Here is a 14,429-nt window from a genome sequence, read left to right as displayed (position 1 = left end):
TTTTCTTTACATCATAGGGTAAGTTTACTATGTTTTATAAGTTCAAAACGATGTTTACACTAGTAATTAAAAGATTTTTGTATTATTTATTAGTGTTTTTACCTATGCTTGGAAGAAATAAACAACTATTATTATATTAAAGGATTAATAAAATTGAAACATTGTTTACATAATAAGACATGGAAGAAAAAATTTAGTGTACGACAGATATTGTGATTCAAAGAAAGAGCAGGGCATCGACAAAAGAAACGAAAAAGAATAAACTATTAAAAACATAAAATTGAATAATTCAAAAAGTAATTTACACGTACCTAATCAATTTTAAGCTTTGGCGAGACTAGGCGGAGGCCTACGCCCTAGAGGCGTCTTAAACGTAAATGTTTTAAAAAAGGAAATTAAATTGCACATAAAATTAAATTACTATATAAATATAATTGTAATTACGTTTTAGAAATAAAGGCTTTTCTTAACAATTTTAATTATTTAACTATTTATTTAGATAATAATTAATAACATGTTACGAATATCACCATCTATCAATTTTACCTAAGTTCAGAATGAAAAATTTATACTAAAAGCGGTACAGCCTCGCGGACTTTTTTGTAGACGATAGTAATTACTATGCACATATAGTACAGTATTTTTATGTACCAAATCCAATCATTTTCGCGACGTACGCCAAATAAAGCTCTAAGTCGGTATGACATCTTTTTTATTCCGTTATATTTCAGTTAATTTAAAGAAAAACATAATAAAATAAACTCTAAAACCGTCCGCAAGAGTAACTATATTCATTAGTTAAATCCGTATGAAAATCCGTTCAGTCAGACTTTCTTTTATAATATGTAAAATTAATGCTATAAATGCATGCATCATCACCATTATGATTGTAAACCTAATAAAGATCTACAGTAAGTTTCCTCGGAGGTTTCGGCCGTTGTTGGTTACCACCAAACCGACAAAGACGTGATGTGCCGCGACTGATTTAGCGTTCTGGTACGAAGTCGTGTAGAAACTGCAGAAGTAGGGCATTAATAAAGTGTCATACCGCTAACCGGTGAGCCCGCCCGAAAAAATTAAAAGATTGCTTTTAAGGACATTATGTAGAACTTTCAGACATGCGTGTGGCCTTACGTTGTTTTTCTTTATTATTAAAGCAAGTGATATTTTATTGCTTGAAACGTAAATAACTTTGGAAAGATAGAATTGCTTGTCGGAGATTGAACTCGGTGACCCCAAAAGCGAGCCGAAGTCCAAACCACTAATCAATCCCAATTTTTTAATACTTTATATTAAGAAAATATAAGAAAACGAGCATTCAAGAAACTACTGTGTTCCGATAGAATTTTGCCATTTTTATTTTTATCACAAAATCCTGTTTGAATACGATTAACAAACCATTAACAAACAAAATGTAAGTTTCTTATCTGTTACGGATCAACTTGCTAAAGGCTTTGTAATAACGCAAATAAGACGAACATAATTAACATGTTAATGAAATAAGAATACGCTATGTCGGCATTAGCGTTGCGCTGCAGTTGACATACAAACTGACAGAGAAACTATTGTAAATGCCTTTAATGAATATTTATATTGAGGTTTTTAAATGTAAGCATTCAAGCAAGCAAACGATTTTTTACGTATGTTTTTTTTGAGAAGTCTAACACGTCGATTAAAGATTTTGTAAAAAATCTGAAGAGGAAATGTTATCTGAAAATGCTTAGTATAATAAACATTAAAATAAACCGAATATGTATATATACTACTCAAGTACCAATTGGGTATAAAAACGCACAAAAGAAATCCGGTTATAAATATGCAGCCAATTTGATTTGTGAATGACCCTTTTTTATATTTTTCGCTATATTTAGTTCGTTATACCTTGTTTTCGAAGTCTTTAGTTTTGTTAACTTATTATCCTTACATAAATTCTTTTGTTTTTAAGGATGGCGCATTATGTTTGGGTTATACTATACTAAACCAGAATGGAAAATAAGAAAAAACAATCTCGGTAACTTTAATTATGGAGGAGAAAATATATACTCCTATGACAAGCAATAGTTTCTACCGTTTAAATTTAGTCTATTGTCTAGATGAAAACAAGTTTCACAAAATACTAACATAATATTCTCGGCAAATGGCCGTGACCTTTAATTAACGTTTTATTGATCTTATCTTAGCATATTTAAAATACAGTCCATTCGTAACTTCACAGTGTAATATTGGTTAGTTTCTATTGTTTAGGATATACTTAGTTTATTTTTATGGTCTTAATGGACCATAAAAATAAACTAAAAGTAAAAAAAAGTCAAAAATATCTTTATTCAAGTAGGCCCTGCATAGGTTGCACTTTTGATGCGTACATTAGAATTATACGGTGGTGAGATGATGGCGATAACCTATATATTTCCTGATAACTAATTATTTTCGGTAAACGTAATTTCAGAATTAAAATAAAGTATAGCGTTACGAACATGCATGTGAAATAGTCTTATATAAATAGATAATAAAGGAAACCTACTTGAATACGGCTTTCAGTTTATCGACCATGTCATCTGGATACATGAGGGCCAACGTTGGATCTAGGAACGCGTTTGCATACGCCAGGGGACCAGCGTTTACTTGCACGCAAATACTGCCTTGTAGTCTGAAAATTACAAAGAAAATCAGTTAGGAAAACAAATGATTTTTATATTTCCTCAGCGGAATAAAACCATGATTGGCAATTCACAGGTTTTCTAATAAAAAGCGTTATATAATATACATAAGAAAAAAACTAATCCGGTGTAAAAATTAAAAACACACGTCAGAAGTCAAACAAATATAAAAATGAATCTAAATTATTAAAATAAATGTAAGGTTTATTATTTTTAACCAAGCTTTAAAATTGTTTAATATTTTGTAAAATGTAAAATTTTATATTACATTATATGTGTTTATTTCTGTATCGCCACACATTTTCGTTACATCGAGTTTCAAAACACAATGCTTCTAAAAAAATTTCACTTAAAAAACAAACCATAAGATTGCCTGTTCCATGCGTCTCTTATCAGAAAGAAGTTCATAGAGCGGATATTAAGAGCAGTTCCACCGGCAGATAGTTTATTGTGAGATTTGTCAAACTTGATCACATGTACAGGGAGTCCGTAATTCAGTGCAATAGCATAATTATCATCATTATCAACCCATTACCGACCCTCTTACAGGGCGTGCCCTCTCAGAATGAGAAGCATTTAATAAGTGTATGGCCAAGTGCAGATTGGTAGTCTTCACAGGCCTTTGAGAACATCTCGGAGAACTCTCAGGCATGCAGGTCCTCCTTACTATGTTTTCCTTCACAGTTAAAAACAAGTGATATTGTAGATTAAAAACGCACATAGCTCTGAAAAGTAGGAGGTGGGTAACGGGTATTAAACTTGTTTACCCCTTATGGGAGGCCGAAGCTGTAACCACTAGGATCGCTTATAATATTATACATTAATATTACATTCATAATATTTTCATCATATCAAACGTTTACGGGCCCATTCCTGGACACGGATATTCTCCCACAATGGGAAGGGGTAAAAGCCAAAGTCCACCACGATGGCCCAGTGCGGACTGGTGGACTTCATATACCTTTTGAGAACGATATATGTGCATAATATTTTACTAAATATCAATAGCTACCTAAGTTGCAGTTTTTTAATATCGGGAGCTTTGGCGTTGACAATCTCCGCCAGTTCGGCAACCTGGCTCTCCATCTCGGACATGGCGACTTCTATGGGACTCTTTTCCTCAACCTGCGTTTCAATCACCTGGACTCGACGCTTCACGTAAGGAAACCAGTTCTCGGCTAGGAAAAAGAAAAGTATATTCGTGGAAAATCGCGGAATCTGCGGCATTATCCTTAAGAAATGCGCATGTGTGTGTCGCGACTGATCTGTATAATCGGATTTGGACTACATATATAAAACGGGGGGATCCAATACGATGCAGGATGTGTTCATTTTATAGGAGACACGTTTAATTCCGTCTCGTTCGATGTCTATCCCGTTACGTATGCTATATTTACAAAGCATTCATTGATTTATGTGTATTGTGTTTTACTGTGTGCAAAATTATTTTGGTTATTCCATGCTGATAAAATGGCACATTTGTTAGTTTAATAGATTACTATGCTATTCTAAATATAAAGAAAAATAGCATAGTTATTCTCTTAGATTTTGTGCGGGACTGCTTATTACTTTATGGATTTAAATTAATTAGGCTTTTCAACATATCACCCATTTCCAGCCCACTACAGCCTACAGGGCACGGGTCTCCACCCATATTGAGAAGGGTTCAGGCCGTTGTCCACCACGCCGGCCCAGTGCGGCTTGGTACTGGACTCTACACGCCTTTGAGAAAATTATGAAGAATTCTCAGGCATGCAGGTTGTTTTCCTGCATCGTTGAAACATGTGATTTTTCAATAGCTTGAAACGCACATATCTTGGTAAAGATTGAGGTGCGTGCTAAACTCGACCCCCTGAAAGTGAAGTCGAAGACCTAACCACTGAGCTATCACCGCTACAATAGGTTACAATAGGCTTTTACTTGCTTGGAAATAAACTTACCTGTTAGGTGAGTAAGTCGTAATCTCTGATGATGCACGGGTCCGCGCGCCGCTCCGTCCCTAGTGAAGGGAGTCTCGAAGACGAAACGTCTGACGTTGTGGACCCTCTCAAAGGTACCTTCACCTCCCGAATGGGTAGCCGCCATTCCTTCCGGTGACGCGCGAACCCACGTGACTTGGATGTAAGCTAGCTTGCTGTCCAGCTCTTCGCGTATCACCTAATAGTTTAAGCATATTTTTTACGTTTATGATTTAAAAACTCGACCCACTGGTTTAAAATAGAAAGCAATTAAAGCAAGTCAAAAGCAAGACTGTAGTACCAAACACGAATTGTCTGATTGCAGAATGGTGCACACGAACCGCCATATTGATTTTTTTGCCAAACTTATTTATGGCCCGAATCGTTCAGGACGATGTAAGGAAAAATACAATCTATCTATTAAGTAATTTATAATAACAATTTTAAAACTCACATAGAAATACTTTAAAATATATAAATACACACACTGAAAATACTATTATTTGTGGGCAGTCGTGTAACACATAGCTCATAATTGGAAACACAAAACGACAAATCTTTAGCTACATTAGATGTATAACAATAAAATCACTGCAAATAAAATAACATAAGCATGACAAGATTAGATTTCTCACATTAAGATTTTTATGTCCTAAAAATATGTTTTAATTATTATTTTAAATTGGGATTTTGCCAACGTTTATTTCGAAACAATTCTCTAATGGCCTCGCGGGCTCCATTAATATTCATTTAATTATTCTCTTATCCACAAAGCGCTTAAGTAACCTGTTTTTTATAGGTACACTTACCGGCGCCGAATCCATAATCATCTTGACGTTGCCAATACCAAACTTTTGCTCATAAAAAGTATGAAGTTTTTCCGAAATCTCGCTTAGGGATGTTAACTTCGGTTCTTTGTAAATAAACTCTATACCCTCTTCATCCTCCCCGAAATGATCTTTCCCGAAGAAAGCAACTCTATAAAATCTGCCAAGGAGTCGTTTACCGGAATTTGTGACTTCTATGACTTTTGCGTAAGCTTTCGTGAGGTGTTGGTAGCACGTGAGGAGAGCCTGATAATCCTTTCTTCGCTCATATATGGGAATCACTAGACGATAAAGAGGTCCCAGCAGTTCGTATCTTTCGGCCTTATCCACATATTCTGTGCACAAGACAAGTTGATCGAGGAGAGCTTGTTCGTTGTAATGGACATCGGCCATGCCTGTAACAAAAAGAAAATAATATCTAGTAATAAATATCTAGTAAAATATGAGCTTTGAGCCCACCCCCTCCAGCGAGTGTCGTAAGAGGCGACTTAGAGTTTTAGGCTATTGATTATGGGCATATAGACGTTTCCTATTATTTGTATACTTGGAAAATTCAACACTAAAACCAACTACATAGTAGTTCAGAAACCTTAATTTTTCAAAATTCAACCTACTTTTTTTTTGCTTTTTTTCCTACTACCTACGAACAATATAAATATGAATGATTCTCAGACTCAAAAACGTAAAAAAGCACCCCTTAATAATAAATATGGCGTAACGTAGGAATTATCACGTCGTCTTTTGGAACACTTCAACTGACAGCACCTTTCAAATCTCAGTACGTGTCACAAGACACGTAATTATTCGACACACATAAAATCTAACATAGAACTTCCTTCATTCTTGAAATCGGCTAACTAAGCAGCAGCAACAGACAACTGTTCCAACATACAATACCCATCCGTACACAGGTGATAATTCATAATAGCTCTATAGGTATTCCATTTATCAAGAATTCGCGTTCTGAATTGTGAATTAATTTAATATAAATCTGGTTACAATTACCCGCATATTCGGATCATGTGTCAGATAGGACGAATAGTTCGATTTGCATACGAATTTTTCTTTAAAGCACGCTAATCTACTAATTGCGAACGTTTTGCATGAAACGTATCGAATATAAGACGTATAGGAATAGACCAATAAGTTTGTTAAGGAACTCGACGCTTTGTGCTCAGGAAAGAAGCTTAAATGCACCCTAAGTCACTTGGCTTAACAACTCAATAAGCAAGGACGTAAGAAGCCCCTGCCGAAACTTATTACTAATTGAAAAACACCAACATGAAGCGCTATAGTATTGCCTGCTAAGAACCAGAACGTGTATATAAATTAAAGAGAGCCAACAAAACAGCCAGTATTTATTGGATTGTGTAGATAGGCTGCTGGAAGGAGGTTCTATTATAGCTATATATAATATTTATGTACATATATATTATATAGCAATTGTTGCAATGAGGTTTATTTTGTTAATTACACTGATTATAGTGTCGGTGGTATGTGATACGCAAGAACGTAGTCCTCGTGTTATAGGTTCGTCAGCGCCCATTACAAGTAATGATTTAATAGAGGATAGTTTAATCAATAATGAATTAGTGGTATCTTTTGTGGTAAGTGGATAAATATCAATTAAATTATGTATAACATTAAATAATGTGCGTTGTTGTTATAATAAATTGATTAAAATTAAGTATTGTGCGAATATGTAAGTAGACAGTAACAGAGACATTAAATTCTCGCTTGGTCTCCGAATTTATAAGATTTAATTTTCCCGTTCCCTTGATTGTCAGAGCCGCCTTACTTTGAAATGAAATTAATAAATATTACTCATCTAAATGTATGACATATCCAAATTCGAAATCAAAAGAAGGCAGTAATAACTTTACGCAGACTTTGGGGGTTCCGCTACATAGCATTTTGTAAACAGAGCACAGGTAAACTTCTTGAAAGGTTGTGTAAAATATCTATTTGCTTTATATCTTTTGCATATCGCATTTTAACAAATAAACTTTCATTCCCTATTTACCCCTTTAAGGGTGGAATTTTATAAATCCTGAAACATTTATTTAGCCATTTTAATAATAGTCAACCTAAATACCATTCTTTTCGATATATTTATTAATGAAATTTTATTTTTACGGATCTTAATATTTACCCTCTTAGGGGTTTAATTTCAAGAAGAAATAAGGCATTTATCCTCTCGATAAATTGAGCTATCAAATGCCATTTTTTTTAAATAGATTAGTAGTTTGAGATATAAGCGCGTTCTTTTTATTTTATCATTCGTATACATTAGAGGTAGGAAAACGAGAATTAAAAAGAATCTTATTCCTAAACAATGTCACGAAATTCCTCGTATACCTGTTTATCTGTTGTACTCATATATATATTTTTTTTTTTAGGTTTTTAGACATGGAGATAGAACGCCAGATCAGGCCGAGTTGGATTTGTATCCTGCTTGGCAAATTGATGATAAGGTCTTTTTTCCGTATGGGAAAAAAGCAATAACTATCGTAAGTTTGATATGGGAAGAAATGATTAACGCCAATAAATTGAAATTCGTTCACGTAAAATAGCTTTTCCCGTCGCATGGCGTTTCTAAGCCTAGTATAATGGAAACTCCTTTTCTACTTTACTAAAAAAAGGAAATCAATCTTTGAAATGGATCTTTTCTTCGGTTTAAAAGTAACTATTTCTTATAAGTAGTCCATAAACATCCAACATCAATTTAGCCGTTACAAAGATTATCCCGTTAAAAGACAAACAGACGGATCATAATTTTAAAAAGGTATGTGTTCTTGGGTTAAGCTATCTTACAAACGATCATAAGAGATTCTTAGGGGCAAGCTTTTGCGATGTTCTAGACGGAAATTTTGTATGTGTGTTTTATAAAGATGCAGAATAGTCACTTTATAACAGACTATTATTTATTAACTGAGCTGTTTTCTTTTGCGTGACTGTTGACTGGGTTGATTGACCACTCGTGTTCGATTTTACCTGTAGTAATACTGCGGAGATAGTAGGTACATGGTTTTTGTGTCTTTGACGCCTTGTATACATACGTCCAAAAAGCTGGTTTAACAGCGGTTTGATATAATATCATTCCAAATTTAATTTGTTTGAACAAAACCATTTCGAAACAGATTGCAATGTTTCTTAAGGTTGCTAAATAATAATCAATTCTTTTGAAACCGCTTTGAAGCCCTGCTTCATGGTATTGAGTCTTTTTTAATTCTATGAGTATTATCTGGTAAAATAATGGAAAAGAAGAACTCCAGTCGAAGTCCTAACCACTGGGCTATCACTGCAATGTTATTTTAAAGTAATCAATATAATGTTATTGTTTTATAGTGGGTTTGGATGATTTAATATTTATTTTTATTTTGCAGGAAGGTAGACAGCGCGCATTCCTTTTGGGCCAATATTTAAGAGAACGATACAATGAGAGCATCAGTGAGTTGTATTTACCAGAGGAGATATCGGTTCGTACTACTGATTACTCGCGAACTAAAATGTCGGCTCTGGTTATGCTAGCGGCATTGTATATGCCACAGGATAGACAGAGATGGCACCCAGATATTAATTGGCAACCCGTACCATACAACACATTACCTTTAGAGGATGATGATGTAAGTAGATCTTATAAAAACCTGTGCACAAAACTCTTATATACAATGAGATAATTATTGTAATACTTTTTCCTGTTCCATTATCCTTATAAAGTTCAGCGACTAGTTTTGCTTTAATTTATTCCTAAAACCTTTTGGATATTAGTTATTAGTTATAACACATAATGCTGGGAAATATAACCCGTTATTTTTATATTTTTACCTAACTTAAAAAAAAAGCGAGAAGATTCTTAATTCGGTTGTTTTTTTGTTACCTGAGAGCTCCGTCATCTTAACACCGATTAACAATTTTTTTTTTTAAAAATGAATCTTTAAGATTGGTCCCATAATATTAACATCAAAATAATTTACTTTTGAATCATAATAACGTTACACATATTGTAATCGTGTATCGTGTATCGTTGTACTATTCAAATATTTCTTCGAAACTGCGTAATTTTTAATTTTTACCCAGTGAGCTTATAAATAGTAAAACATCATTGATTATGTTTTCTTACCGTATAGATGAATGTAGACGAACTTAGAATAAATTCGACTTTAAAATTGTAATCATTATATTATTAATTTAATATCTTTTTAAGTATTTTTATTTTTTATTAAGATTATTAAAAAAAACATACTTTAATTCAACAGTTAAAATAAAATAAACAGTTCTTTATTCATGTATCGGCCTTTCCCAGGCACATATGAATAGTTGATATATATTTGTTTACATTACTGTGGGGTGATGGTAATAACTACATTCGTTAACTTAAGTTAAGTCAAGCTAGGAGAGTTCAGAACGCGCCCTCGTGTAAGAAGAAGTTCACAACAAACTTAGCCGTTTTTTTGTTATCACCATCTCACAGTCAATTAATACTTTGCTATGAAGGCATAGCAATTCATATCCAATATTATTACTCCATACATATATATAACTAAAATGTAGCTACTTAATTATAGCTTCTCTACTTCGATCACTGTACTTGGTACAACCATCTCAAGTACAAAGTTTATGAAATACCTCCGATACGCAACATAATTGATTCGTACCGAGACATGTTCAAAATATTGAGTGTGGAAACTGGAAGGAATATAACAACGCCTGAAGAAGTATTCTTTTTGGATAACCTATTTCAAGCGATGGTATGCGATAAGTTTATTTTTAAAATTAATGTTTAAAAAAAATTACATTCGACTACGTTTCCATCTGATGACTTTTCATCAGCGACGAAAGATATTATAAAGGATAATTAAAAAGTACTAAGCCATTAAGGATTGTCAGTTAAAGAAACAATTACACAAATCGCCCAAAAAAACAGCGAAAGTTTGGTGTACGCACTATATCGGTGTACGTACCGACGGGCATTTGAGATTGGTAATGTTTACGTGATTGAAGTTTTCAAATAGTGGATGATTAGAGCTCCAAGAACAAGAACAGATTTAAATATGTTGACTTGTTTAATGATGACAAAACTTTCATAGCAGTCTGCCTCACAGAATCACCAAAATCTCTTCTCTCTATATCTTATCAATCTATATCATTAATATTTAAAATCAAATATACAGGTGTCCATTTTAAAACCAATTTATTCCAGGTTATTATAGATTATTAATATAGAACTCCATAAATGTAATCTATGAGGTTTTTAATTTTATAAGAGCAAATGTGTGCGAAAGAATATTTGATTGTTCACTAACCTAAGTGGCGCATCTAATAAGAAAATTCTAATTTCAGGCTTTTTCTACGGTGACGATTCCGAAATGGGCTGAAGAGATTATGCCGCAGATAAAAAACATGACTAAGATAGATTATTACGTCCAATACTACAACAGGGAATTGACAAGATTATCATCAGGTTTAAAAATAAATTATAATAAAATAAATAAAATGATGTGGTGTCGTGGGACACCAGGTAGGAACGAAGTTCCTTCGGCTACTGTAGAATCGACACAAATTGCAAAAAAAATCGTGCTCAATTTTATGTAGGTTTTCTTGATTTTTCTCTTAAATTCTGCTGATTAGTTTTTATTTAAGTACAAGAAAGTATTTAGGAAATTCAGTATTTTAGGAAATAATAAATTACTTAAAATAAAAAAACAACGTAATTCAATTTATCAACTAAAATAACAAATATGTCTCTTTATTTTTGTTTGACGACATAAAATTACATAGAAATAGCTAACGGTTTTATTCCACGCACTTTTTTCCACGGATTTCTTCTTATGGTTTTACTATCACATTTTTTTCAGTTCGGTCGCGCAGCAAAATCCCTATCCCCTCCAAGCCTGCCGTAAGGAACTTTGTTCCAATATGTTTTTTTTAATTAAAGGGATCCGAAGCTAAAAAAAATATAGCATCACGCTGTATGGCATTATCTCACCTCATCATCATTATCAACTCATTATAGGACACGGGTCTCCTCTCAGAACGTGAAAAGTGTAGATCGTAGTCCACTTCCAAGTGCAGATTGATATACTTCATACATCCTTGAGGTCATTATGAATAACGAGATAATAGAATGCAGGTTTAGTTTTTTATATATATAATACAAAAAATATTACCAGACGTATTTGTTAGACAGGGAAATCACATAGAATTTTAGAGTCGTAAAAATAGCTCGCAATGATGTGAGAGTTTGTATTTCAGGAGTACTCTTAACAGATATAGTAAACATAACGAAGGCTGCTATTGCTGGTAAAGAAGTACCGAAGTTACACCTGTATTCAGCTCACGAGCATAACGTCGCAGCGCTGTTAGCCGGTCTTAGAGTGTTTGTACCGCATCAACCTAAGTACGGATCGGCCGCATTCTTGGAATTGAGGAGAAATCGGGTCACTGGAAAATACGGAGTTATGGTACGATTTTTGATAACCTAGTTATTTATTTTTAATCGACTTAAAAAAGGAGGTTCTCAACTCAGTTGTATTTTTTTATAATGATGTTTGATTAGGCTCATTAGGATCGTAACGTGTTCAGTGACTCATAATCAGTATAAATACGAGGTAGTGTAAGGTAATTCTTTGAGCTATCGTCCACCAAGCAACATAATCAGGAGTGAAAAGTGAAATATGAATAAAAAAAAAAAAAAATAAAAAAAAATATCGTGCCGTTATAAAGTTCCTTACCAAGCAAGAAAAATCGGTTGCGACCATAATGGATGAGTGATCATCGGCTTACGGTGATTCTTGTCCAGGAAAACCATTGTGTACAAGTGGCACAGTTTGTTTACACAAGCAAGGGAATCCCTTGAAGACGACCCAAGGCCGGGCAGGAACAACAAGGTGACCACGCCAGAACTTATCGTTATATATTATATGTGTACGGTAAAATTCGTAAGAATATATGATTACACCATAATAGTTTGAAGTCTACTTGTGAATTTTGGTTAGTAAATTTATTTATTATTATTATTATCAAAAAGTCGACAAAAATTTATTCGACGTTGCTCGCCTAAGAAGGAACAACTTTGGAGTAACCGATACAACCATTTTTAAAATTCCTGCACGAGCATCTCGGCATGACTAAAGTCAGCGCAAGATGGGTACCGAGAATGCTCACGCCGCCGCAAAAACAACAACGCGTGGAGTGTTCACGTGCATTTTTGGACCTCTGCAATGTATTGAGTCGAATTGTTACTGGAGACGAAACTTGGTTTTATCATTATGAATCTGAGTCAAAAAAAGACTCTATACAGTGGCATAGACAGGGCACAGCACCCCCAAGAAGTTTAAGGTAATAAATACAGTCAGCTGGGAAACTCATGGCAACGGTCTTTTGGGACTCAGAAGGAATATTATTGATCGAAAAGAGCTGCGGGGTAAAAATTAAGGCAGTTATTGAGGCAGTTTCAGCGGCAGAGGCAGTATTTTGAGGACAAAGACGAAACATATTTTTATGAGGGTATAAATAAATTAATTGAAAGATCTGAAAAAAGTATCCATCTTGCAGGTGAATATATTGAAAAGGAAAAAAAAAATAGTATTATAGTATTTCCAACCGTTAACCTCCATTTCGCGAACATAATAACGGTCTCTCGTATATCACGTGTCTGGTGGGAGGCTCCGACCTCGGTTTCCAGTGTGATTTAGCGTTCTGGTACAACGTTGTAGAAATGGGTTCAATATAACTCTACAGAAAAAAAAAAACTGCAATTATATGGTAACGATCGTCGTGTATCGATCGGGCTTATTTGTTTTGTCTGGATGGAGGATTTATTTAAGATGACTCTAGGGGGCACATCAAAATCTGTTGTCTTCAATGGGTTTTTAATATTTAGAATTTATTACTAGTACATAATTTTCAAACTGATAATAACCTCTTGTCATAGATTTCTGTTGAATGACATAAAATTACTCGTAATATCAGTAATTGGACGCCATTTGCACGATCAGCGCTGTAAATTATGAAGCAGCTGTGTTTGTTATTTGTTTTAAATTTTTTTTGCCTGAATACTAAAATATGTAGCAGTAGGTTTAAGTGTTAGTGAAATAATAAGAACATACAAGGGGCAGCACGAAATATTAAATTGTAAATGCAGATTTCGTCTGATGGGAAGCTTCCGCCGTGGTTAGCTAGAAAATAAACCTGTAATAAAAATTAAGGGCCGCACTGGACTAGAGTGCAGATCTTACATTTTAGCATCGGAGACAGGAGGACCACGTATGCCGGTAATGATAGTGATGATGATGATAATTCTATGTAGCTACGTAATTTCATCATCTTTAGCAATAAGGCCGCCAATTTTCCCTACATCAATTTAAGGTTAAGTTTCGTACTCTGTTCGTTTACAAATCTGGACAATAAAGTAATTCTCTTCAAAGTAACGAAGTAATTCTCTTTTTTACTCAACAGGTCATGTATGCCCCAGAAACTGGAGGACCCGGTCTAGTTCTACCTATTGAAGATTGCGGGGGAGAGCCAATATGCGATTACGATAAATTCATTAGCCTCACTCAAGATTTGTTATTATCACGCCAAGAATACAAAAAACTATGTTCGACCCATGTTATGTCCTAATGAATTTGTCGAAAATGTTGATTAAAGATTCAAATCAATGAGTACAAGTTATAAATATTTCTTTTCTTGATCATTATAAATATATATATATATATATGTATATATATATATATAGTTTATTTTATGTTTTTATTTGTGTATATTTTGTTTATGTATTCGTATGTAGGTTTATAATAATTTTAAAATCACCACCTATTTGTTCTCGCTCTTGTTGTCTCCTAATCCTATGGTTGCCTGGCAGAGATCGCTTTTAAGCGATAAGGCCGCCTTTTGTATTCTTCTCCAGTTTTTGTTTCTCTTTATTCGTCCTTTATTTTCCTAACTGTGTAGTGGTGTAAAAATAAAGAAATTTAAATAAATAA

General features: G+C 33.9%; 2 protein-coding genes across 3 annotated transcripts in view; one reads left to right on the top strand and one right to left on the bottom strand.

Moving 5' to 3' along the window:
• LOC120637367 (dedicator of cytokinesis protein 9) overlaps nucleotides 1-14,429 on the bottom strand; it is a 62,865-nt gene that overhangs the window by 4,531 nt on the left and 43,905 nt on the right. The window contains exons 30-33 of the mRNA XM_039909183.1: nucleotides 5,425-5,837; nucleotides 4,598-4,814; nucleotides 3,670-3,835; nucleotides 2,522-2,647 (exon numbers count right to left, since the gene is read on the bottom strand). Coding sequence (XP_039765117.1) covers nucleotides 2,522-2,647; nucleotides 3,670-3,835; nucleotides 4,598-4,814; nucleotides 5,425-5,837 — 922 coding nt within the window. The remainder of the gene's footprint in view (nucleotides 1-2,521; nucleotides 2,648-3,669; nucleotides 3,836-4,597; nucleotides 4,815-5,424; nucleotides 5,838-14,429) is intronic.
• On the top strand, nucleotides 6,894-14,109 carry LOC120637371 (venom acid phosphatase Acph-1-like). 2 transcript variants are annotated; one of them, XM_039909187.1, is made up of 7 exons: nucleotides 6,894-7,049; nucleotides 7,842-7,952; nucleotides 8,829-9,068; nucleotides 10,011-10,193; nucleotides 10,786-10,906; nucleotides 11,698-11,906; nucleotides 13,903-14,109. In XM_039909187.1, the coding sequence occupies exons 1-7, from the start codon at nucleotides 6,894-6,896 to the stop codon at nucleotides 14,065-14,067; spliced, it is 1,185 nt and encodes a 394-aa protein (XP_039765121.1). In that variant the 3' UTR covers nucleotides 14,068-14,109. The 2 variants fall into 2 exon arrangements, 1 of the variants encoding a protein (XP_039765121.1); XR_005659429.1 differs by lacking the exons at nucleotides 6,894-7,049; nucleotides 7,842-7,952; nucleotides 8,829-9,068; ... (1 more) ...; nucleotides 10,786-10,906; nucleotides 11,698-11,906 and adding an exon at nucleotides 13,464-13,718 and having other exon boundaries at nucleotides 13,903-14,026.

This window comes from Pararge aegeria, chromosome 3 (assembly GCF_905163445.1).
Source record: "Pararge aegeria chromosome 3, ilParAegt1.1, whole genome shotgun sequence".
NCBI lineage: Eukaryota > Metazoa > Arthropoda > Insecta > Lepidoptera > Nymphalidae > Pararge > Pararge aegeria.
The sequence above is the reverse complement of the archived record's forward strand: the minus strand, read 5'-3'. Positions and strand labels throughout refer to the sequence as shown.